General features: G+C 38.4%; 1 protein-coding gene across 2 annotated transcripts in view; it reads right to left on the bottom strand.

The window, feature by feature from the left end:
- The window catches only part of ARHGEF10 (Rho guanine nucleotide exchange factor 10), a 115667-nt gene that overhangs the window by 38618 nt on the left and 50632 nt on the right, over positions 1 to 26417 (bottom strand). For both annotated transcript variants that reach the window (XM_074895724.1, XM_074895725.1), the window contains 6 exons: positions 25396 to 25512; positions 23203 to 23295; positions 21564 to 21734; positions 19597 to 19742; positions 16656 to 16831; positions 1357 to 1472 (listed from right to left, as the gene is read on the bottom strand). In XM_074895724.1, the coding sequence (XP_074751825.1) occupies positions 1357 to 1472; positions 16656 to 16831; positions 19597 to 19742; positions 21564 to 21734; positions 23203 to 23295; positions 25396 to 25512 (819 nt within the window). The remainder of the gene's footprint in view (positions 1 to 1356; positions 1473 to 16655; positions 16832 to 19596; positions 19743 to 21563; positions 21735 to 23202; positions 23296 to 25395; positions 25513 to 26417) is intronic.

Below are 26417 nucleotides of genomic sequence, written 5' to 3'. Positions count from 1 at the left end.
CTTCGTTTCAAGGAGTAGTTATACAGAACTGACAATTTCTGTTTCTAAAAGAAAATGTCATGAAGATGTCTACAAATCATAGCAACAATACAGTTTTGTTCATATCTTTGAGCCAAAATGTTTACAGGGCTATCATGAAAGTTGTCTGTGTGGTTGAAATCTGTGAAGTAGGATGCTAAACAACAACCCTCTACAAGCTGAGTGTTCAGTCACAGAGGGTAAAAGCGCACCTGAGTGACACTTAAATCATCAGTAGTAATGAGTATTCATACACAAAAGTACACTAATTTTCCACAGTCCCAATTTTATGAAAATTGAAGTCTTTCTCAAAAAATATAGACACTGACCTTATTCCTCAACTAAGGTGTTCTAATTATCTTACACATCTTTGCCTGTAAACATTGATCAAATTTTAGGTTTTCAAAATGTAGTTGCCTCTGACCAGCAGTACAGGCAGAAAGGTTTCATATATGTTAATGTCCGAATGCCTTATTGTATCTGTTCTACACATATTCCCAATAATGAAGCTGAAATTCTCATTCAAATACCTGTGGAATTTTGTACATAAGTAGTTTCCATAAACGTTCTTCACAGTACATATTTTCACAAAAGTTGTGTTTTATTTAATGCCCTTGACTCTGAAGGTAAGATATCCCAAGAGAAACTTGGCTTTCAAATACATATTCACACACACACATATTTACAGCCTATGGTGGCAAGTAGGAGTTAAAAATTGTGCCTAAGCATACATAAATCACAGAAAACAAAAGGAAAAAAAACAATTTTCAGTCTTAAGGTTGTGAAAAATTCATTCGGAAATTTGATGTTAAAGTACTGTATCTGTTTGCCAGAATATAAACCAAATAAAAGAGACGTGAACAAAACCAAAGCAAATTACATGCAGAATTCCTCTGAAAATCCTTTTATACTTTTGTGATTTCCACTCAGCTTTAAGTACAGCTTCCCCTGAAAACCAGGATTATGAGCTCGGGTGGGCATCAAGGGTCTCCTCCAAACAACCATCCTCCTACTACCTTGTCTAACCGCAAGAATCCAATTTCTTATGATCAAAATGTAATTCTGTTTCTATATAAGCTTATCAGCTACTCAGAAATGCAAACACTTGTAGTATCCACCTACGCTTAAAAACAATAAAGAAAAACAAGATTAGAAAGACAGCCGTAATCTACTTATAACGCTAAACAGTTAACAGTAAATACATTACCAGAGGTAAAAAATTATTACACTCTTTAGAGAGAGAACTAAACAATGTCTTGCATAGATCCTAGGGAGACACAATTATGCTACTTTAGAACAGGAACATATTTGAAAAATAAATCCAGCTTTGTTTATTACCTGATAGTTTCCTTTAAGGCTGCCTATTAATTGACTAATTTGACCAACTACATTCAAGTCATGTAAAAGGTTCTGCAGGTCATGGTACAGTTGCCCTGGTCCCATATAGAGCTTATCTAAAATGAATAAAAACATAAAGTTATATATACATGAAAAGATGTCATTCTCAGTTGAAGGAGGAAAGCATGACAAAGATAATAATTTTTAACATTTATCACTATTTCTTAACACTATGAAAATTAAGCTCATCAAAATTGGTGACACTCTCTCTAAACTGTTAACAACTAATGCACCAATGTGCAGCTAGGATCTTCACTACTTCTGAAAATCAGAGTGGTTTATTTATACATATATCACTGATATTTCACTTTGCTGTTCCAGGTGCTTTTAATGTCCCTGCAGACAGATAATTGTGAAATGTATCCCAGGAAATTACAGGTAGTAGTATGTTACTACATATTAGCTTCAAAGGTACAGGTGTTACCATAGGCATTTCCTTTTAGCTCACCTTCTCATCGCCTTTTACAGTTACAATCATATTCAAGTTTGTTCATCTAGTATGATGGAGAGCATTATGTGTAGTTTTAATAAACACGCGCAAGAACTGTGACAAACACTGAAGCTTTACTAGCCCCAAAATCTCTTGCTGACATGTAAGTTTTGCTTAGCCCCAAGCAGCAGACCCGCTGCTACACCTTAGTTTAAACATCCTTCCCAAAGGTTGCTTTTAGTCACATGATAAAGCAAAACAATTTGAAGCCTTCACTATGCTGATTTAAAACTCAAAATTTGTTTAATTGATCGCAAGATGGTTCATCTATCCACATCCTAACTAACACAGGCCTGCAATTTCACTAAACCACTTGAAATACTGTTGCAATCACGGTTAAATTTAAAAAAAAATGGATCTGCACTGAGATCATCAAGAAATCTCAACATTTTGCCCTAACCATCAATAACTACATATGTTCATAAAATAACACTCTTATAAAATATTCTGATTAGTAGGATAAACTGTCTATTTAAATGTACAAAGGCTGCAGAACCCTGCTAATACACTCTGACTCCCAGACATAATGTTAGGAACAGGATGGCTATCTAATTTTTATGGGAACAACTCTCCCTCTCTCCTAAAAAATTCCACCCTGGCTCTTACAGAGTCAGTATGTTTCCCTTTGGCTGAATGACAGGAACTGGCCTGAATTATCTTTTCAGGAAACCCCTGCAGATTATGTCGCTCACAGTGTAGTATCCAAACTATGGATCCTTCACCCTTACCACAATTTTGGAAGCTAGTCTGCTTCCCTAGAGCAGAAGGATTTCAACCCTGTGTTGGCAAGAACACAATCTAAATATTATGCTGGCTACCTGCTCTGCAGACTGATCAGGAGCAGACACACGAGCCATGCCACCAGGTCTGGCTGCCAGGGCAGATCAGTGCCGGACACAGAGCAGCTGCCAGCCGAGACACTGCTAGCACCATAATCCCCCAAGTCTGCTGCAGGGACCAGTGTATAAACCGAAATGCAACAAATTAAACACAAAGCATAAACCAGAATAAACATGAAAAATAAACCCACATGAGAAAATTCTTCTTAAATCAGTAATATATTCTCAGTTATGTATCAAAGTAACTATTTTCTAAAGACATTTTCCTGTTTGGAGGCATCATACAATCAAGGCCAGCACTGGATGTTTTTCTTTAATGCAATTCACTATATTAATCTAGGAACCTGCCTTAAACCTTGAAGAGTATAAAATTTCAAGGCTTAAGGAAAATGTTAATGGTCACTTTATCTTTGAATTCTCCACTTCACTGCAAGAAAACGCAACATAAAACTGAGATATTACACATGCCCATAAAATTTCATATTATTCTCTTGCCTTTAAATCTCCTGGTAAATTGAATCAATGGAAGGCTTTCTGTGTATTGCCCTTGAGCACTAAACAGGGGAATGACTGCACTTACTACTATTTACGCAGCCAGAGAATAGACGCAACTTTCATCCACCCTTCTTTGCCTGTTCTGAATGTTAATTAGAAGAACAAGCTAGCTTTTCTTATCCTTAGAAACAAACCAGTCCATAAGAAAAGATCATTATATTTATTGTACACAAAGAAACAAAATGACTGCAAAACAGACCTCAGAGGAAGAGTTTTGAGATTATGGTCAGTAGAGTGTGTTTACAGATCTGGTTAAAAAAAAAATTAAACACTCTTCTGTAACTGCAACTACATACTTTCATTAAGCTGTATTTTCACTCTCTTCTTACTAACATTTATAACAACTGTAATTTGTTAAGCACCAGAATTGCTAGTTCCTAGACACAAATTGTTGACTTCGATGGGGTTAGTTGCAAAGAAAGGGGTGGGTTACTGTTAAATCTGGTAAAAATCTAACCAAATGACATCATGTGTTTGGCACTCTAAAGAACACAGATAAAATCATTCTTGTCCCAAATTTCTGTAACAAAGATAACTTCTGCAAAACAAAATTTAGAATGATTAGACGTAATTGGTAGTTTAGTTGAGTTTTTGGCAGAAGTCCCTTCACTTACCTGTCATGTTAAACTCCACTACCAAACAAACTGTTCCACTGAACTACTTACTACAAACATTTCTGAAATTTATCCTTGTGGGTTTGAACAGAGAGAAAAATTTTACAACTGCCAGGCTGTGAAAACCCGAAAGTTTGTGAGGATTTCCTTGTATAGGATGGATATTTTCACTCATTTGAATTAAATTATTTTTAAGTTTTAAAAGCTAGGACCCCACTTTACAGCTTCATAAAGACAGCGTTACCAGATATTTCATTTTATTATTGAAAGCAGGTTGGAGAATGAACACTAACCTGCAATATATATCAGCAAGCATTCAGGCAGCTCTTAGATGCTATAGGACTTTATGCCATGGTCTTCAACTGAGGCCATAAAGAAAGCTTTAACTACTTACACAGATGGACTTGCCCTGTGCAGTATATACATTCACTGTGCCTGAAAAGAGCTGTCCTCTATAATCCTCTTTCTGGAGCTTCAAAAGCTCTTACAAAAATCATTGTGTGAGCCTTGGGAATAAGGCATAAATATTGAACTTCATCCATTAATTGTCACATGAGTCTATTTTGTCTTCACCATGCATATTTTATAAGCTTTTAATAAGTTAAGATAAAAAGGATAAGAGTGTCAAAACAAATAAACTAACCTGGCATCTGAAATTCTGTCACATAGAAAAACCAAATGGAAGACATTTTAGGCTCGTTCATTAAAGACCATGTTCTTAGCACAGGAAAGGAAGCCAAAAAGCAAATCAATAAATAATTAAAGAGGGCCTGTTTCCATCCTTTAATTTTCTAGAAAAGGCCAGATTAAGAAGAAATTTTAATAGTCAATCAAGGCCTAGATCAATAGCCATGGATAATATAATTCTTTCATAGATGTCCTTAGTGGGCACAAACTGGAACATAAAAAAATAGCAACTCTGCGTCAGGGATCAACAATGGTGGACACATCAGAAGAGAGTTCTCTAAGAACTGGCCACTTGGTTTATGTCTGGATAACGAGTTACAAGTTATAGCAACTTCATCTCTGAACTAGGTCCTGTAAGGGTTACTCTCAATGTCTCTTAAAATAGATTAGCTTTGCAGTGGTTAACAAAACTTTGACTACCCGTTGATCTGTTTGAGAATTGTTTGACAGAGGGTTTTTCATGAGTGAAGGAGGTGGTGGGACACGCTAGCCTGTTCACCAGACACATCCCTTCAGTTCATATTCAAAGACTGGCTGCTTCAGCCCACACGTTTCCTGACCATTCAATTGCTGCTATTTCGTGGTGGGTGTTCACTCTTTCTTTTTTCCATAAAAGCACTGAAAAACTCTTGGCTTCACTCCAAAGTAGATATGTAGTTCGTTTCTTTCTGGACTTTGAAATGTTTCACAAATTATAAAGCCATTTCTTTCCCATTTTTAAGCCACTCTTGCTAATTATCAAGCTCCAAACCAACTTAATTTTCCAATGGGAAGAAAACCCTCCATGAGTTTAGAGAAGGTTCTCCCCAGCTCTACACATCCTACGTGTTACAGAGGATGGTGTGCCCAGGCAGGAATGAAGGCAGCGTGCTGTAACCGATAACCACATATGTGGCTTCAGACCAACGTTTTTTGCATTCCGCCTACAGATCAAGGGTGAAATCCTGGCCACATGTAAGTTAGCAGGATTTTTTTTTAACTCCTTTGTTGCTACAAATTTACCAGAGGAATTCTTGCCTCCCTGCAACAGGCAAGTTTACTGCCAACAACCAGTAATTCATGCAAAATACCTAATTCCTTGCTCAGCATTATTATGAAATACATTCAAGATTGAAAACAAAACTGCCACTTGCTTTAGAGGGAGGAGAGGAGGTTAAAGTTTAGACGGATTTTTGCTGCTAGGTAAAATTGGGGTGAGAAGATTCCACTTTTTATAACAATTGCTCCTTAGCAGAGGCATATTTGAGCACAATACTAAACACTTTACCTGCTCTGTTTCCCAGTGTTACTGTCAGCACCACAGCTTTAAATTCACCAGTTTTGCCTGGTTTGAAGTAATTCTTACAACTGAAACAGAAGCAATTTTATCCCGTTTACATCCAAGCATTTTCAAAGCCTGCAAGGAAACTCCCTGGATGTAGTTAAAGTCAGTTTAACTTGATTCTGGCAAAATTAGGATTTGGGAGGCCATCCATATATATACACACATGTAAGCAATGTGCCTGTGTAAGTGCTCGGGTGTGGGCAGAGGGGGCGACGTCCCACTGCTGGCAGCAGGCTGCCAGGGAGCAAGGGCAGCAGCTGCAGCTCTTTCCCTGCATCACCAGCACAGCAACTGCTTTAATGTGCACTGGCAGAGCCACCACTCCCTTGGGATCACTGTCTATCCAGTTCATCTAAATTTTCAGTTCTCACGGGCACCAGAAACATACTGGATACTGTAATCCTGAATTGATCATGCCCTATTCTTCCTCTCAAATAATTACTAAGGGACATGTTTATTTACTGTGGTGGTTTGTTACTTGTCATTTTCCAGTAGCTTTTGCTGTGTGCTCTGATTCTCACTTGTGAATTACTAATTTATCACAGATTTATGCTACTAATGGGAAAAAAAGAAAGTGTTCTAATGCCTACAGTAGATGCAGTCACCCATAATCTAAACATCTATTCAAGGGTAAGAAAATATAATGGCTCAGGTTCCTGCTTGTTCCCAGTTAGGAAGATTTTTTCAAGTAATAGTGTTTCATAAAACCAAGTGACATGCAAATAAAGTAAAAGACTCATTGAGCATGCTCTCAGTATTGCAACTATTCTTGCAAACATTTCTGTATTGTATATCATGTTAAAGCCAAAGACTCTTAACAGATACACTCCTAGGTATCTCTTTTACTGTGAAGTAACTAATCTTGACAAGATCTGCATTGAGTATGATTATAGTAATGACCTTTCCCCCACATAGTTCAAAACCACAATATATCAATATCATACGGCTTTTTCTAAAGCAATTTGACATGAAGTAAGAACTGATGCATCATGGAAATTCAAGGTCCTTAGATTACTTTGCTTCTGAGAGACACAGAGCCCTGAAGTCAGAGTAGGAGTTACACGAAATAGAAGCTCAGGAATGCTCACATGTGAAAACCACAACCAAAATGAGAAAGGCTATGTTCCAGCATTATTGAGGGATATCACAAAATCAGTGATACACTTGAAGAACGTGCCAGGTTTGAAGACTTCTCTGAAAGGCTGGTAGATCCCAAATTTGACTTGTCATTTGCAATCTGGTCTTTGAGGCTGAGCGCATTTGTATTACTTCCTCCCACTGAACTATCTGTGTGCATCCAGGCAGCATACTGAAACATGGAGCGTTATGAAGGGAAGAGATCTGGAAAAGATCCAATCCTCATCTTGAGCATAAAAATCACCTGAGATGGTGGGAAAAGTTATATACGTGGGAGGTAACTTTAAAGGTTGCTGTGTCTGAGGAAGGCATAACAAAGTGGTACTTGTATCGATTATGCACTCAGAACAAATAAAAAACACAGGTCCTTTCCACAACATTTAAGTCTACATTTAAACTGGAGAAGCTTGTACAGTGTTCTGGAAAGCAAAGCATCATGATACCAGATGAATTCTTGATGAGTTCATAATAAACTGGACAGATTTCATGAGATTGTTAATGTGTTTAGGTTAAACTATGATGCTGGAGCAATAATATATTTAAAACTACTTAAGTGTAGTCAGAACTGTTCAACTGATTTGTTTTAAATGTGACTTGTTCTGGAAATGTTTCAGATTTTTTCATCAAATAATAATAGGCAGACAGCATCCCACTGCTCAGTTTAAGATGCCTGCTCACCTTTAAGAAGGACAAGAATGAAGGCTGTTTGAGAGACAACATTATACCTGAAGTGAAATAGTTTATTGTTCTCTGAAGATCTTGATAATTAATTTAAAGAAGGAAAAGCAGAAACCATTAATAAGGGCCAAGATTCAATTACTGCCAATGAGAAATTCTTCCCTTCTACTTGGTACTGGATCCTGCTTCTACAGATACACTGGTACACAGAATACACAGGACAAAGGCTTTACAGCTGCTCTGGGGAGAAAAGTTGTCAAATAGAGGAAAAACATTCTCATTGAGGAGGTCTAGTGGAACTAATTTTCTCAGTGTAAGTAGAAAAGGAGACCTTTATGTGGCATTTTCATATACAAGCAATCTATTGTTACAGAAGATAAACAGAACTAGCAAAAAGATTATGAATATTGGAAATACCAGGAACATTGTCATTCATTTAGCAGTTGATACTGATGCCCACTAAGTATTCCCTTGCCCTTTACACAGCCTTCTGCACCAGAACACCTAGCTTTCACTGAAAGGCCAGTGATGAGTATCCTCTGCTGCACTGAAACCTTCTCTTGCACAGAAGTTGACAAATCCAAGCACCAGCTATACGTAAGGGAGGCTCCTATGTACCTCTGATCCCTTCTGCCTGGAAATTCTGTATGAGTGTTAAAGCCAGTGACAAAGCAGATGAGATTTTATTTTTAGATGCTGAACTACAAGCTTCCTGCACATTGTGTTATGTAAGCAAAGCCCCTGACAGCTCCCCCCAGCACCACCCTGCTCCTATTTGTGCCTTTCCACTTGCTCACTCATGCTGCTCCTGTTTCCATAGACACCTCAGAGAAGCATGTGCGTGGATTATGTTTTCTCATTTATGAGAGCATTTTGATAGCCAATTGAAATTTCAGTAAAGTAAATAATTTTTTGAATTCAAAATCCTGGTTTAAGACCTAAACAAGCCCATAGGTCAATTTAAAGTTCATAAGAGAAAAGAAGACTTTCTGTCTTACCCCCATTTGTTCTTTCATGCCAAGTCCAACTCATGATATCCACAGTTGCATGCTCCTGAAAAATCTGAACCACTGTAGCTCAACTGTAGCTCACCTGAGACTACATCGTACTCTCAGGTCCAAACTACACAAATATTTAGGAAAGGAATTTGGAAACTGAAGCAAATGTAGAGTCAGGAATGATCTCAGAAAACAAGAGCTTAGTTGGCAGCCATCAATGAAAAGCTGAGCAGCTACTCACATGTAGCTTTACAGCATAATCCCAAATTAGATTTAGTAACCTAGTGCAGAAAGAAGTAGCACAAACACATACATAATATTAAGTGATAAGCAATAAACCTCTGAGATTATGAGAACACAAACTATTAAATTCAGACAGGGAGTAAGCAACCCTAATTACCAATACAGTCAGGACTTATCATCATTATCAGCCAGCATGAAGAGTATTATCATAAACATTAAATGACATCACTCAGTCTAATCATACTTTAATCATGTAAGCACCTAAAGGTAATCTTTATGATCTTAATTATTGAATCTGATAATCTGAGCCTCTAAAACTCTTGTAATGTATTTATTCTCACTGCCATGCAAGACAGGGAAGTTCTTCAAGTCCTAATCACAAAGAACCAAATACCACATGCCACCCGGTACACACAGAACAGAACTGAGAAACAAACCTCCCAAGTCTCAATTCTGACAAAGTATTTTTAACATGCTTCATCTCCCTGTCAGCTGTTAATACCTTACTCTCAATTGGTAATTATGTGAATATCTTACTATATGCTCATTCTATCAGATCTGAACACCAAAGAAACAGGTTGCACAAAAACTACAGTCCAACCACAAAACTGCTTATTCACACAGCCTGACCAATGCAAAGATAAAAACAATAGCTTGCAACTGCAAATATTGGATTACGTATTAAATTCATAGTGCCATACCATTTGTGAGTAAAATTATTCAAGAACATCAAGGAAACACAAAGCCTCTTGAGATGGTGAGAAGCAGCTCAAACACTGAGAGGATGGCTTCAGGATTAAACTCCAGCTAATCCTGACTGCACAGGGAATTTCAGAGATAAAAATGCCATAAATATTTTTTCTGACAGAAGCAGCTGTGCTGAGCCAAAAATGAGGAAGGAAGCAAAAGCAGTAGGGAACAGGAGGGAGGAATACTGGAGCCCCAATATGCTGACAAGTGTGACCCCACAGCCCAGCTCCTCAACATCACGTTAGCCCGGATAGGAGTCAAGTGTCTTCCTGGACTACGTACTGACTGCAGGTACGGATCAGAGGAACTCCAGTTCCTGGCTCTGTTCCCACGAGGAAGGAAAATCCTGGAAGAAGAGAGACTTCAGAATGAAAGAAAAGAGGTGCCATAGCCCTTTCCTCACACAGGTTCCAAAGGGGAAGGCTGAGGGCAGCATGGACCTAGAAGTGCCTCCCCGTCTAAGGAGGGAGAGGAGCCATGCAGGACCTCTGAGGTATGCCTGCATGGGCACAAATGGTGAGAGAGGGACTGGGTGCGAGAAGATAATCACTGACATAAACAGGCAGTTAAAGTACACATGAAGGCATTTAAACAATGAAAGTACCGCAGGGATCTCAAGACAGGTCTGTTCGTAAACTGGCCAAGCTGCCACAGGTTTACACTGGAGCTCCCACCAGGCTATCTGTAACAACCCATGTGGAAGTTGTACTGTGGGGAGCTTACCTCCCTCTTGCAGACTCACTTATAGCTAGGTTTCTACTCCTTTTACTACTCTGTGTCAAGATGTGGATGAGACCCCTGGCAACACAGATAAAGGGTTATAGGAAGTGAATGTTAAGTCCTGTAGTCACTATAACAAATACGAAAGGCAAAGAGAAGAATCTCATCTTAAGTGGGTGACACAAATATGTTAACACCTAATTTATTCTATGCCTAATCCACCAGATAGAAATATATATCCACTTAACAAGTGCACTATTTAATGTCAGCCGGTTTACTTAGCTGAAAAGGTTGTTTTGAGTTAGATTTATTTAAAATCTCCAGTCTTATGTTTGCATGTATCAGTCATAGTTTACATTTAAAACATATTACATCTCCTTTAGTGTATAGTATTATTTTCAATAGTTATAAAATAAAGATTTACATCATTACTCTGTACATATTTCACAGAGATCAAAGTTAGTTCAACTAGCAATTCATGCCACATCATACTTTTTAAAACCTCATCACCAATGCTAGAGTTGATATGCCACTTAATATTTAATTTTGCTTACTCTGGACATTGTATTACGAGTGTCCAGCCTTAAAGTGATGATAAATCTAACCTTTTTCTTTTCCTTCACCAATTCTATATTTCTCATTAGACAAACTAGCAGAAAAAAAACAGCTTTAATGGCTATCACAGTAGAATGGTCTCTGGTTTTGAGAAGAGCTGTCCTTTCACTGAGCAAGACATTAACAGAAATACAAGTGCACACTGTAGCCCATCAAACATTCCTACCTGTTTCCCTGGCAACACTCAAGAGACCTACATGAAGTGACTGCATCAAGCAGAAGGAAACTTGGAAGAGAGGAATCACGCCTGCACTTCAGCATCGTGTCACCACTACATTTGACAGTAAACAAAACCCACAGAGTTCAAAACCACAAGCAAGTGAAAATGAAGTACCAATGTACCCCTGGAATTCTGACCAGGAAAGGAGAGAAACCATGGTTTTAGCAGTGCTGAGGTTTGATCTCAGTTACAAACTGTAAAACAAAAACCAACACTTAAATACAGCCATACACATAAATATGCTAACCTGTTTTCTCATTTTAACTATCTCTTACACTCAACCCTGTATGATATATAGTACAGATTGGTCTTGCTCATTTTCTCTTTCATCCTTTAGCCATAAGGCTCAAATTAAATGGTTCTTTGCTTAAGTAATATGCTATGCTGTATATGGCTCCTAAGCAACATGATCAGCAGCAGAATGCTGCTGACAGGCACTGGTTTCCCACCCAGAAACGGCAGGATGCTTAGCTCTCTGCGGAGAGAGCTGTAGTCTGCTGGTCTTAAATAAAATCACTGCGAAAAACTTCTACAGCTCACCCTTTTTGTTCTTGGGAACCAGAGAACAGACAACTCAGGGTGGTTGCTGTCACTGTGGCATGAAACAGGTATTTGTCTCAGCACAGAAACTGCATTTCATGACCCATCAACAGTTAGCATAAAGTGCTGCAAACTCCTAACAACATGTGCCAGAAGTCTGAGAAACTGAAACTCAGATCAGTGTATTTGACTTTCCCATTTAAAGGGCAGTGAAATACAAGTATTTTCAGTGATTTTATGGATAGATGGATGACTCGTTGAGTGAGGGTCAACTTCTGATTCTTCTAAAGGGGAATATACTACATTTTGCTAAGAAGTTAAAAATTTGCCTTTGACTATACTTTCTATATTTTTTGAAGGCATATTTAAAAGATGAGCATCTAAAATTATAAAGAAAGACAGAAAATTCACCAAAAAAATACTTAGCAATAACCTAGTACTTGAATAGTCACTGATTATTCTTTCAAACAAAACCAAACCAGTATCTCAGATGTGAACGCTGATTCCATTACTTTCAGTAGTTCAGACAGACAGAGGACATGAAATCAATGCATGTATCAACACAACTGTGTGGAAGAACAGAATTCACTAGTTAACATTACATAAGAAAGCTGTATCATTAAGGAAAGTGTCTCCTTTTAAGATTTTCAATCCGTTATAAACTAGAGTCATCTCTATATTACATAATAGTTTTGCTGAGTTCTTTTCAGGTCTTGAATCACCGTTGTTTTACAGAATGGTTTGGGGTAGAAGAGACCTTAAGGATCATCTAGTTCAAACCCCCTGCAATGAGCAGGGACATCTTCAACTAGATGAGGTTACTCTGAGACCCATCCAGCCTGACCTTGAATGGTTCCAGGGATGAGGCATCTATCACATCTCTGGGTAACCTGTTCCAGTGTTTCACCACCCTTCTCGTAAAAAATGTATTCTGTATATTTAGTCTGAATCTACTCTCTTTTAGTTTAAAACATGATCGCCTTGTCCTATCGGAACAGGCCCTACTAAAGGGCCTTCCACTTAGCAACCTCACCTACCATTACAGCAGTTTTCATATCTTACCATAGAATCAAGTCAAATGCTCCCATAACCCCCTAAAACATGCTTCAAATGCCTCTTACTGAACTCCATTACAATACACAATTCTTCCAGCACAAGTAAATCAAAACCAAAAATATACAGCTTCCAGTTCATGCTGAAAATACTCTTTTCCTATATTAATTCACCTTTTCAGTACTATGAATGCGTCTGTGCTTCTGCACACAGACTAATTGGAAAGGCGAGAAGAATAGCAACAGCCTACCAGAAACAGTACATGGATTTACTAGAGAAAAAAATTTTATCTTGCATCTTTCTGCAAATGGTTCTACAGAAGATACTTAACACATCAGGCCTCTGTCACAGAGTTAACTACTTCCACAGAAACCGTCCAGTTGGGATGCCAGAGACTCATGCTCACAGACTTTCAAGCAAGACTAACTCCAATACATAAAAAAGGACTTTGCCTAATTTGCTAAGAGAAATGTGATCTGATAAGCATGCTGATTTCTTCTGAAGACTGAGAATGTGAAATGTTTTTTGCTCTAAATATCGTTACAGGAAGCAAACACAGGTTATAGTTGCACTCCACTAGGAAACAATATTAGAACTAGACAAATAGAGGACGCTGCCAAACAGCTGAGACTTCAATCCTTCTCCATGTTCACAACTAAAATAACTCATAGTCTACTTCTGGTGCTGGGGGAGAAAAACAGGAATAAGATAAAAGCACATCAAGGACAGGAGCAGGATAGCAGAATATGCTCTAGGAAAATTTTCCTGCTTTCTCCCTGACACCCTCAGACGACAGTTTCTCCTGCCAAAAGACAAAGGGCTTAAAAAAAAAGACATGAACTTAACAAACCCTAAATATGTTCTCCTCTAGAATTCAGAGACAAAAGACAGGTATGCAAAGCAGAACGGGTAGAAAACTGCAAATTGATGATTTTGCCAAGTGAAAAACAAGTTCATGCAGCCCTTGCTTTCCACCTTAGAACAGTACTAAAGCATGTCCTTGATTTATACATACTCATAAAAATGTTTCAACCTTTCAGCAGTTGCATATTACAGTTTGTATGAGATGAATTCAAATTGATCTATTAATTTCTCTGTAGCACCCACAGTAAAGTTTGTATCTTTAAACTATATTATCCTTTCTTGCAGCATCAGAAAGCTGAAAGCATCAACTACATTTAGGTAATAATAAATAGTGAGATATGCTTATGACAGTTGCCTCCTCATAAAAAAAGATTTTGGTGGAGGAAAATAAGTGCCATCATAACAGAAATGTAACTAATAACCAGTAATCCTCACAAGGACACAACCAGAATCCATCAAGAATCCTTGCTAATCACAGCAAGGTGAGAATACTCATCTAATACCTAATACAGGTCAAGTACTTAAACTGGAGCACTGCAAATACAAAACAACTTTTCTCAGCCCGTCAGAAATGGAAGAGAAGACCCCCTTACTACTTTCACATGGAATCCTCATTATTCTGTATCTCTCTGGTTCCCACAAACAGGAAATGAGAATTGAAAATAAGGTCTGAGACACAGTTCTACCTCACTGAAGCAGGATTTTTCCTGCAGCATCCCAAATTGTTCTTGATCATTAGATATTATTAAAACCGTATACTATGAGGCCACTGGGATTTCACCACAGCAGTTCCTTGGTATACTTTGAAAACAGAGGGAAACATAACATAACTTTATGACAACTGCAAAGTCATAGAGTTTCAGGCAGCGAATAACAGTATTTTGCTGGTAGGGCTTTGCAATTTGCGGTAAATAGCCAGTAGGCTCGCCAATGATGAGATACTACCATGATAAAATGCAGCATCTTGGCAGGTGCAACAAGCAACAAGTGAACCATTACACAAAGTCTTAACAGTCCTTTCCCTCTGCAAGAAGGTTGTACTTTCTGAGCTTCTGTAATCTTTAGCAGCCGAGGCTGGAACTAAGGGTGCAACTCTACATAATAACTAATACAGTTAGGTGTGTATTCAAACTTGTCTGTACAGGCCAATTTGGACAAGTCTGCATTCAAAGTAGCAGCTAGCACAGACACAGCAGTACATGCAAATAGCAAGGCTATGCTCTTACTCTTTCATGATTGATTATATTCAATTTAGTTGAATCCTTAGGCAGAAATGTTTGATTAAAGCTGAGGGAAGACTTATTCATTTTTATGACCAGTAACCTTCATATCTTTTTTAATTCTTATCTTCTGACACCTTTATTAGAAGGCTGAATATAATGATCAGAACTTACCAAGAGAACAATTAGTTCAGCTCATCGTCAACCTACTGAGAACCATTTAATCTGAAGGTTGAGACTACAAACAATGTACAAATTATTTCATTTTTTGGTGATATTGTCACCAAACATCATGAAGCTAAGAAACCTCAAAGACATGGGGTTCAAATAGGTTCTACAGGACTGTCTGGGCAAGATCTCCCCTCATGCTCCACTTCCCCATCTGATCTTGCTGCCAGGCAACAATTTGGTTGTGAAGCTGCTGCACAGTCTCAGTAGGAATATTCAACAAGCTGCCCCTCCCACAGTCACCTACAAGAGGGACCCCCAGTTCTAAGTAAGTCCCTTATATAAAAGTCCCTTATATACAGTCCTCTCAGGGTCATGAGTGCAGCAGCTGGTAGATGATAACAGAAGAGCTTTAATCTCATTTTCTAAGCAGCCCATTAATGCTTAAAAGGAGTTACAAGAATGGAGTCATCTTTGAAATTGAGACAGAAGTACCTATACAAATTTTCTGTGGCTATTTACAAAGGGAGGAGAAGACAACCTGACAATAACCATCATGGAAAATATGGAGGGTATTAAATGCTGCAGCTGCACCTCAGATCATTCTGAAGTGTAACATTTATGCCTCCTCACAGCACAACTGGGGGAAAATTCATGAGGCCAAGGGTGCAATATTAAATAAATGTAGTGTGAAACAATGCCCAGAGCTAGCACTGAAATCCATGTAAATTATAGTCCATTAATAGGGATCACAATCTAGATATATTAAATGCAGTTAAAAATACAGTATTTAGGCAAAATTACAGGATATAAAAATAACTCATTATAAATGAAAGGCTAGCTACCAAATAAACTCTTCAAATTCATACGTCTCTTGAGGGTAATTGGCAGGTTTGTAGGAGGGATTAACAAGCACAGAAAAACTTGCAAACTTCAGAGCCTGAAGTTATTTTTGGAAAGAGGCTAGGAGGAAATTACATATTGGCATATTGTTTCAAAAATATTCATTAAAATTAAAATTTACATTCTTTTTCTGAAGCACTTGTTACTGTCTTTGAAGAGTGGGATACTATGGGCCTGAGAGAAGTAACTTCTGCCCTGCAGTAACCACTCATGTCCACTCTTATTCCAGAGCAATAGGGTGGCCAGTCATTTCTATTGAAGCTTCCTTGCTTTAACTATGGATAAAGAGCGTATGTACAAGCAGCTACCATGGGACTGCTGGCATACCACACCAAAACAACCTTTTTGCATGCCCACACACATTCATGCTTTAAAACTCTTTATGCATTCATGCGTGAAACTTTAAACTAGAACAAATGCAAGTAATTCATGCTGCAAGGCAGGAGGCTGGCTATCACTATAACATTCTCAGTTTCCAAAGGAAAACGTTGTTGTGTTACTGTTCACATTACTGAAGTTTTCATGCACAATACACTTTCCTTTGTTTTCAGTAGCCCATTGAAATTCAAATATGGATTTTCACAAAAAAGTCTGTAAAAGTCAGTAACTTCTGTCACTTACTTGGCTTAGAATTAATGACGACATTTTCAGCAGAGTGCTGGGGTGGAAACCTGGAGTTCTCTCCTTGGCCCTCACCATTGCCATACTCTATGACTTCCACTTGTCCCAGTGGTACACTCCACTTCAATAAGTATCTCTGGCCAGTTGCCACGGTGCCACTGCTTTCATAGGAAGAGCTGGAACATGCAAAAATTATTGCTGTGACAAGCAACTGTGTTTCATGGCACCCTATTAATTATTTTAGCTTCTAAAATCTGCTGTTTATCAGTCTGAGTACCATGCACAACTAGAAACAAATACATGCATCAGGCTGACTTTTGTGACTGACCTTTCCTGAAGTGTAAAGAGCAGCTATGCAGGTGCAGATAATCTTGTTTACAAACAGCATAGGACTGCCAACAACAGTCCCTACATTTCTATAACAAAACATAAATTACTAACTTTTAAGATCAACGTGTATTTTGACATCTAATACAAGTGCTTAGGATGATACTTTGGCTCCATGTTTTCCTAATTCTTTTGAAACAGTGCTCAAAAGTAATTGCTACGTTTAGGGAGGTGTGGATGATGGGACCTTAGAATGACTACCGGCAGATGGAAGGGCAAAGTAACCTCCCAAGGGCTAACAAGCTAACATTTCTGCCGAGTCCCACAGCCCAGGATGTTCTTTACAGCAGACATTTGCAACTGCTGTGACTTCTGAAAGTAATCCCATGTGAGCTGCTGGTAAAGGAAGTGTGTATCACAACAGGCATTTCAGAGGAAAAAGCACACTGAGGAAGCTCACTTGGAACAGAAATGGCATTAATACTCTTTTTCCTTTGTTTTCTTTATTCCCTTATCCACATTCGAGCGCATATAACAAACATTTATTATCAAGGACAAAAGAGATGTTAAAGTGAACAAAAAAGGTTTACTTCACAGAAAGCTTGACTGAAATAGAGACATTAAATGCTTGGGAGAAATTGGCAAAATGCATTTACTGAAAACAGTACCTAAAGGCTGATGTCCAGCTAGTCAGCTACCTATCTGCAACACAGTCATATTTTTGTTTCAATGAAGAGTCAAGTACAAACAGTAACCACAAGTGCCACAGCTTAAGTAAATATTTATAGACTCTTGGGCTAGTTCAGAAGAAAGAAAACAAGACTATGCAGGACACAGCTGTTCAGTCACTAGGGATAGCATCCACCCCATCCAACTGCTGCTTCTTAAAAGTTAGGTCTCCAGTTTGAGCGGATCATCTAGACTACATGTGAAGAAGGACCTTCTGAGGGTCATGTACTCTGTAAAGCTTCTGAAGAAGTCTATGGCTCCAGAGTAAATCTGTAGGCTTTCACCTTGAAAACCACTGCTATAACAAAACCCTAGATGCCTAACTTCTATACAGCTAAAATGAAGAGCAATAAAGCTCATCCTGCATAAGCCAAACAGGCAAGTGGTATATTCTATAGCATATGCTTATTTTGAACAAAAACTTCTGGACTGGATACAGGTGTTGTATGAAATCTGGCAGATTATTTCCTTTGCTCTCTAACTATATTCTGCACGACAAAGGCAGTTCCTTCTGCAGTAAAAAAATTAAATAAATCTAAGAGCAGCCCATGAAATCATGGAGGAAATCCTAAATACACACACACACACATTGCAGGTGGGCACATCCACAACTGAACACCCCAAAGAAGTCACGAACCTTTTTTTTTTGCTAGTGAATAAAGCTAAAAGTGCATTCAACTATTTGAACAGTTGGAAAGCAAACCTTAACTTCTAGAGAAAACCATAATTTAACTTTTTCAGAGTTAGCAAACCCCCATGACACATGCATACCCAATTCCCATCCCAAAGGAGGTTGCTCAGAACCAGCTAATGCCCATGGAAACAGTGCTGTGATAACCAGAACTGTTGACTTAATAAGGTACCCAGAGGCTTGGCATAATCATGAACTTTTCACATGGAAAACAAAAACAGATTGCACGTTTCCACTTCAGGGACAAATACAGAAAATCCAAGATGATGGCATGGAAGAAGATAAAATATAAATGGTTAATGTTTCTTGCAAACAAACATGAGAAAATATCCAGGTGTTAAAGAACTACAGAATTTGTAAAGGAAAAGAATCACAGGATAATTGACATAAGCTTATTCATTTTCTGAAATGCAGTTCCTACATGGCACTTCTTACTCACTAACAGGAGACCAAGCATTCACACAATTACAAAAATATGTACTGTATTCATACTTCAGTAATAAACTATCAACTCATATTATGCTTAAGAAAAGCTGTTCTTGGCAGATTTTAATGGTTCACCTTCTTTTTTGTCACACTGTACCATCACATAAAAGAATTTATGATTCAAGCAGCATTTGAATGTGTGGTCTTGGCATACAAAGAGGTATAGTAACAGTAATAATTACAGCCAACTAAAACACAGAAGGTAATTTCCTCAAAGCACTTTAGCTTTAATCCTTCCATGTTTGGTCTCAGAGATTAAAACCCTTCCCCAGCTGGAGTTTTGTCAGTGAGTTCCAGATTTGTTCTGGCTACATGCATTGATTTTGTTTTGTTTTGTTTTTTTTTAATTTGCAAATTGTGTCCAGTTACAGATTTGTGCATGTATGACAGTATGAATTTAAGGAAGAAAAGAAAAAACATCCTACCTTGGCATGCCTATGTTCCACTAAACATTAATACACAGCAATAATTAGACACTGCAGAGAAAGTCTATCGGTAATCTCCAACTGTTATAATTTTCTTACAAATTTACTCTAGAACTTCCAAACATCATCACGCAATTTAGAGGACTGTAAAAAAGCAACTTACCCATTTATTATGACTACTCCTAGAAATCATTAGCCATAGTAAAAAAAAAAATAAAATTCTGTGCAATTTTTTCCAGCTGAAGCTTGAATGATCATTTAAAAAAAAAAAATCAAATCTTACCGAATATTTACTGTTGCACACATCAGCACATCATTTAACATGAAAAGTCGCCGTTCTTTGGTTTTGATAATTTCTCCTTTGTCATTGTAAACAGTCTCAACCATATCATCAGTCCGTATGAGGTATCTGTTTCCACTGCTGAGTAGCTAGATTTTGAAAACAATCAACACTGTATATTATATTTGGTACATCTAACATCTGGTGCAAAAAATAAAAATAAAATTGCAATGGGTTATCACTTGGCATCCTAGTACAAGTGTTCACATGTGGATTTGCCAAGTGAATTAAGCCTCTTTACTAATTTGATTTTCATTTAGAGAAACAGTAACTTCTGCTGCCACCAATATGGCCTGCAGGGGTTTTCAGTCCTAATATCAAACATAATTGCTCTGAAAAACTTCCACACTGATAAAGGTCCCCCAGCCAAAAAAAGATAAGCTTCCACAATTTCTGTGGTTTCCTTCCCTCATCCCTTTGTTCACAGACCAGTTACGCACTACACATAGTTCCAGCTACTCCAAAGGGGAAGGTCAGGGTGGGAGGAGGAAGCATGCTCCTGACTGCTCTGCCCACCAGGGCCAAGGAGCAAGGCTGGCAGGTGGCCACAGGCTGCAGAGAAGATAACATGTACAAGAGATGTATGGCATGCAAGCTGCTGTTTACCTTCAGGGACTCAGGATCAGCACTGTGTGCAAGAGTGAACCAATCCCTCACAGGTCAAACACACCTTTCTAGTGGCCAAGAGAACAAAATGGTCCATAATTCACTCATTTCCTACCCACCCACATCCTTCACCACCTGTTTCACCCTGTCCAGCATTGTTCCAAAACTGTATATGCAAATATTAACCCAGAAAACACACAGAGCCCTATGTGATTTGGAGTGATTATTGATATACGTATCAACTCATCCTCCCAGTGCATATCATACAAGATTTTACAGTTGTTATCAACTGACAAAAGGAAACCTGGACTACCTCTTAAAAAGCACATTCTGTGCCTTGAACTCCTTCAACTATTTGTAGCTCATCAGTAACTGCTTCAAGAAGCAGGAATATGAGAACTGTAAAAGAAAGTAAAATGTCTGAATCCATCTTCTAATGCACTTAGAATGAAAATACTGTTCCAGTATGACAATAAATTCAGCATCCCATTTCTGATAAAAAGCTTAAAACAAGTGTGTTGTAGTTGACTACCAGCATCCTAAGAACCATGCTTTTAAGCATCACAAAAAAACCCCCACTCCTTGCACTCCTGCAGCTGGTCCCCATTACTCCATCCCAGAATGAGTCCAGAGTATAGTCATCCGTAACTTCACAAAAGCAATTAATTGAAGCATTTATGCCCCATCTCATGGGAAAGGGGGAACCATTCATGATGCGAATAAGACAAGCATACATGTATCCACAGTACATGGACCTGCTAACAAACTCAAATGAAGAAAATTGTTCCTTCCTTTCTACCGAATGTCTTCTACAGTTCTTTAAAGACATTTCTATTGTGTGATCCAAACGCATGAATGAAATACACTGGGATGTTCCTTAAAACAAACATGATGCGGGACACATTCAGTAGCACATCTTGAACTGCTCCATAGTTGGAAGCACTGCAGTATAAGGAACTGGTTCCTTCCTTTATACAGCACTAATTCCTCCATTCCAGAATAAATTTAAAGCTCTATTCTCCTGTGCAGAAAACGTGCATGAGACTTTACTATACAAGCATTATTTCCTACAGTGCCACAGAACACCAATACTGGCACTCCTTCAGCATGTCACCTGCTCCAGCGCACAGTGGAACAGGCCTATTCATTTCTGGAGGTAGGTCATATCTCACACCTAACACTAGAATGACCCCATGTTGTTGAGCTCTACCGAAAAAAATGTAGGCATCTCTTTGATGTCCATTTTAGAGATTGCTCAAGGCCCAGAAACCAACTCTTCCATCATACATTCCTACTTCCCTAACCTTGTTCAAGTAACGTTCCTTCATGGCTTTAGCTATTTGTTTTATTTCACAGCGCTGATCTGCATCCCTTTTCCTTTCATTTAACTTCTCTGCCAGTGTTTCGAGTTCTGTAAGAGCCATCTGTAGAGGTAATCTGTCAGGATGTCCTTTATTAGTGTTCTTCAACATATCCTGAGGGGAAATGATAAACAAAACAAAAATCAGGTTTAATTTCAAAGTCAAGTTCAAAAGATGACAGGATATAAAATTACCACTATATTCTTTACCTGAGTACTACTAAAGAATAAGACTAATGAACACCTAACGAATATTCAGACAGCACACTGCTTACTTTTCCAAATATCATAATAGTTGTTAAAAAAGATAGTGGATGGGGTCACATACAGCTTATTTACAGAACAAAATTACAGAGAAAGAATTTGAAAATAAATGTAAAAACTGCAAATGTGAATATAAATATAAAAAAGATGCACATAATAAACACAATTTGAAAATCAATATTATAGTATATGTAGGTATCTGTAAACAATTATTTTAAATTAAACTTTTCTGATATTTACTGTCATAATAATATTGTATTATTTATTACTGTTATGATTCCTCAACAAAACACTGACAGCATGCTCATCCCAAAGCAGGAGACATTACTTACTTTGTGGAGGTGACAACAGGTTCTCAAAGTCCTCCCCTTTTGTGGGCATACAGTAGGAATAATTTGAACTATATTTTTTCTCCTTTCCCACAGCACTTCAAAATCCCTACATATTCACTATGACTTCCTGCCACAATAAACTCCATCTCTTCTGCTACCTCAAAAATTCTCACTGTGGCTTCCTACCCACATGCTACCCCCAAAACTACCTCTGCTCCTTCTCCCACAGTAATACCCAGATCTGCATCCCAAAGCCTGTCCTTCTCTGTGGCACCCGCAACACACAGCTAACCTGTAGCACTCACTGGGACAGAGCTGTCATGGTCTGGAAGGAGTTACAAACAGTGTAAATTGGTCTGGAGCTGGTCTACACTGGGGAACTGTGCTCTTCCTGCAGCTCAAGTGCCTGTTCAGATGAGACCCAAAGTCTACCTGTCAAATCCCCAGTTTCCACAGGAAGGAAATACAAGATGCTGCAGGTCAGAAGCAAACTGCCACCCACTCCAGTAGGTCCTGTGAGCCTAGTAGTCAGGGAGAGAGAGTGCTTTTGTTCTACATCCCACATATATTCTGAACTATCCAAGGCATGAATTACCCTCATATATTTTTCTTAAATGGAAAGTAATGCCACAAAGTTTCTAGTGGTGTTTTAAAGTGTTATTAACTAACAAACTGATATGAAAAAGTAGCACCTTTGAACTACAGCTTTACTGTAAACTGACAAACTAAATCTAACCTGGGAAGTAATCTAGAGTACATCTAGTCTACTAAGATTTTCCTGCAGTGTATTTACTGCCTATCCCTGCAATCAGACTACAGGATCAGTATGTTATGATGCACTGAAATTTTTTCTTGGTTATTTTCCCATAATCCATTGGTCACTTCCACTGCAGTGTGCTCCTGCAAAAGAAGACAGCTACCATGCAATCCCACAAGCAAACCACATCAGAATGCGACAACAGCATCCCTTTGGTAAACATTATTTACCTGCAATAGTAGAATGAACTGTGGAAAGCGCTGGATAGGTTTCATCATTAAACCATACAGTGTAATTCGATCAGGGCTTGACTCCTGGCACTGCTGCAAGGCAAGGAAGCCACACTATTTACTACCATGAGCCTATTTCCATCAGTTACAGAATGGAAGGAAAACATTTCCTGAAAATTCTTCTACATCATTTACATTTATTATAACAGTGGTACTGTAAAGATTTGTTGTGGTTTAACCCCAGCAGGCAACTAAGCACCATGCAGCTCTCGCTCACTCCTCCAAAACATGGCCTCATACTAGCTCCCTATGAAGGAAATTAACTCTATCCCAGTCAAAACCAGCACAAGATTCCATTTACTATAAAGATTTTATTTAAAATATTAAATTTTTTTTTTTAAAAACCCAAAACACTATTAAAATGATGGCATGACACTGAATGGTAATCTCCTCCTTAAATAAATACAGCTGGGAAAGGCCACACCAGCAATGCAGCACCTATGTATGTACTGATAGAGCCAGCACATTTAAGTGTACACAAGTAGTGCACTGAAATGTCTGCTTAACTTCAAGGTCTTAAATTTGAAAAATCTAAGTGTTGTGTTGATTTATAGCCTGTAATTTACTATTGCTGCTCTGTTTCTTGAGGCTAAGAGACTAAAAAACACATTTGAGATCTAAAGATGAAATCTAAGGAAACATCATAATCTCAGTGCTATGCAAACAAAGATTTTTATTTTCTTTAGTAAAAGAAACTAAGGAAAAGAACATTGACTTATGTTTGGAAAGAAAAACATAATAATCCATTATTTTGGTTATCAGGACTAGCAGATAAAACAAGACAAATTTCATTTGCATGTGCAGAAAAGTCCTGTTTGTATAAGACATTTCAACATCGGGAAATATTTTGGTCAGAATCACAGCTGACCCAAAATAAGGAGAGCAGAGGAAATACTCAATATTAAAAACAAAGCAAACCTAAACAATATTAAACTGGTCTTGTGCTTAAATTGAAATTTATTTCTACAACTATCAGCTTCACAACAGTTTGTTTCCATACTTCTCTCCACAAACCTTTTTATTGCCAAACAGCAGTAGTGAAGATTCTGGTCTTCGTTGCTGTTCAGCAAACAAAAAAAGAAAGGTACAGAAATATCTTCTGTCCTCGGAGTTGAGCAGCACCAGTGCCAGCACTGACAAGCAGTGATGAGAGCTTTTAACAGTCTCAGAGGTATGAAGCGACTACACGCTCACTAGAGAGTATGATCTTCATGGTGCCTAAAGCTTCCAGAATATAATCCTGTGTAGTGCTGGCCACACTCCAAAAAGTAGTTAGTTCATTTTAAGATCTGAAGACAAATTAGGAATCAGCCCCCCCTGCCACCCCACTCTAGGCAACTTAAGAGCCTCACTATTTAGCTTGCCTAGAGCACCCACTTCCAGTGTTTGGTGGACCACTGCAACAGACCTAACAGGGCGACAGTTCTGAGAGGCACAACTCAATCCAGGACTCTTGGGGAATGGGACAAGCAGAGCTTCCAGGCCCTCAGCAGTGATACAGGTAGCCTAAAAAGCCTTGCAGTGGATTTTGTGTACCCTCTGTAAAGGTAAGAAGCCCTAGGGGTTCACAACACTTCTACTGCATGTACTAGGCTCTCCATGTACATCATTAGAAGCACCATATTCATCAAGGCAGTATACATTCTGAAAAAAACTTTCAATGTCAACACCAAATTGGAAATAGTGATTTTCAAAATACTAGAAAATTGTTGGGGAACAGAAATCTAGTTACACTACTCTGCACAATGCAATAAAGAAGTTAGAAGTAAAATAAATTCCAAATAAGAGGAGGCCTCTGATGGTGAACTATTATTTGAAGCTCTCCTGACATGAAAGAATCACAATGGTTTGCTAAGTGCAGTCATGCAAACACTAATAAACTGATCTGAACAACAACAAAACTACCCTGCATTTCAAAATACATCCTAGATCTAGCATCATGTTATTATTCTGAAAATACAGTAGTGGAAGTGAATTCTCTGGGGATTTTTTTGTGCCAAACCCATAAAACATAAAACCGAAATCCATAAAAACAGTCATACAATACAGAGTATCAGCAGTGAAATTTCCTCTTAACTTATACTGTCTTATTTATATCATATGCCCAGCTGTTTTAAGATTGAACAAACTCACCTTTAAGAAGTCTAAAAAGGCAGGTTTGGTGGCACATGTTTTCTTGAGAATCCCTACTGCTGTACTGAAGTTGTTTACATATTCACTGTATGCATCCAATACCATAGATTTAGAAAACTGAAAAGATAAAAGGGTAAACCTTAAGTATAAATACAAAAGATTCCTAGAAGCATAACTATCTAGACCTTTGACCATTAAGGACTTGCCTTGCTTGGAGCTAAGGGCTTTGGTTGGTCTAGTGCTGGATCTACAGAAATACTGACGATGACCAAGATAACCTTTCTGTAGAAAACAGGTTAGAAAACTAAAGACGTAACAGCTATGAATTACAAAATTTAAATTTAGAGAAATAACTTCACCTTGGCTACGACACTAAGGCAGAGCCTGAGCGCTATGGGCAATCTTAGGGCATCCACTGAGATTCAAAGCAGCTTCTGAGATGCTCCAATCCTCTCACTGCTGCATGTCTTCCAGATTCAGCAAACCAGCAAAGTCCCAGGGCCTTCATGCCCCATCCTCAGCTGGTAAGGGTTTACCAAGAAAACAGAGAGATTGTGTGGCCTGAAAACGGCCTTATGAAGGGTAAGATCTGCCCACTGCCTTCATAATTTTATCCCTCTTTCTTCTGCAGAGCTGGCCACATTAACACTACCTAACTTGCTTCAGTCATAACAGGACAGGTTTGCTTTAAACATCAAATCTTTAGTAACATTTCATCTTGACTGAAATGAGGTCAAAGCACTCGAAGACACAGATCCCAGCTCTCTTACAGCAGGCATGAAAAGGTGGTAATTTCCAGCAGCTGGGTAGCAACAGAACAAAGCAGTCAAACCAGCAGGTAGGCAGCCTTTTCCATCCACACATTCATGGTGAGAACAATGTCTTTCTATCAACCACAGCCACTTCTTGTTTTATCTGATTTAAAGCAGTGGCTAGTTCAGTCCTTTACTGGACGGACTTCCATTAAGGGTGGAATAGTGTTTTACAAATACTCTTTACTTGTGCCCCAGACTCAGGTGAAA

Source organism: Athene noctua, chromosome 1 (assembly GCF_965140245.1).
Source record: "Athene noctua chromosome 1, bAthNoc1.hap1.1, whole genome shotgun sequence".
NCBI lineage: Eukaryota > Metazoa > Chordata > Aves > Strigiformes > Strigidae > Athene > Athene noctua.
This window is presented reverse-complemented; position numbering and strand designations above follow the sequence as displayed.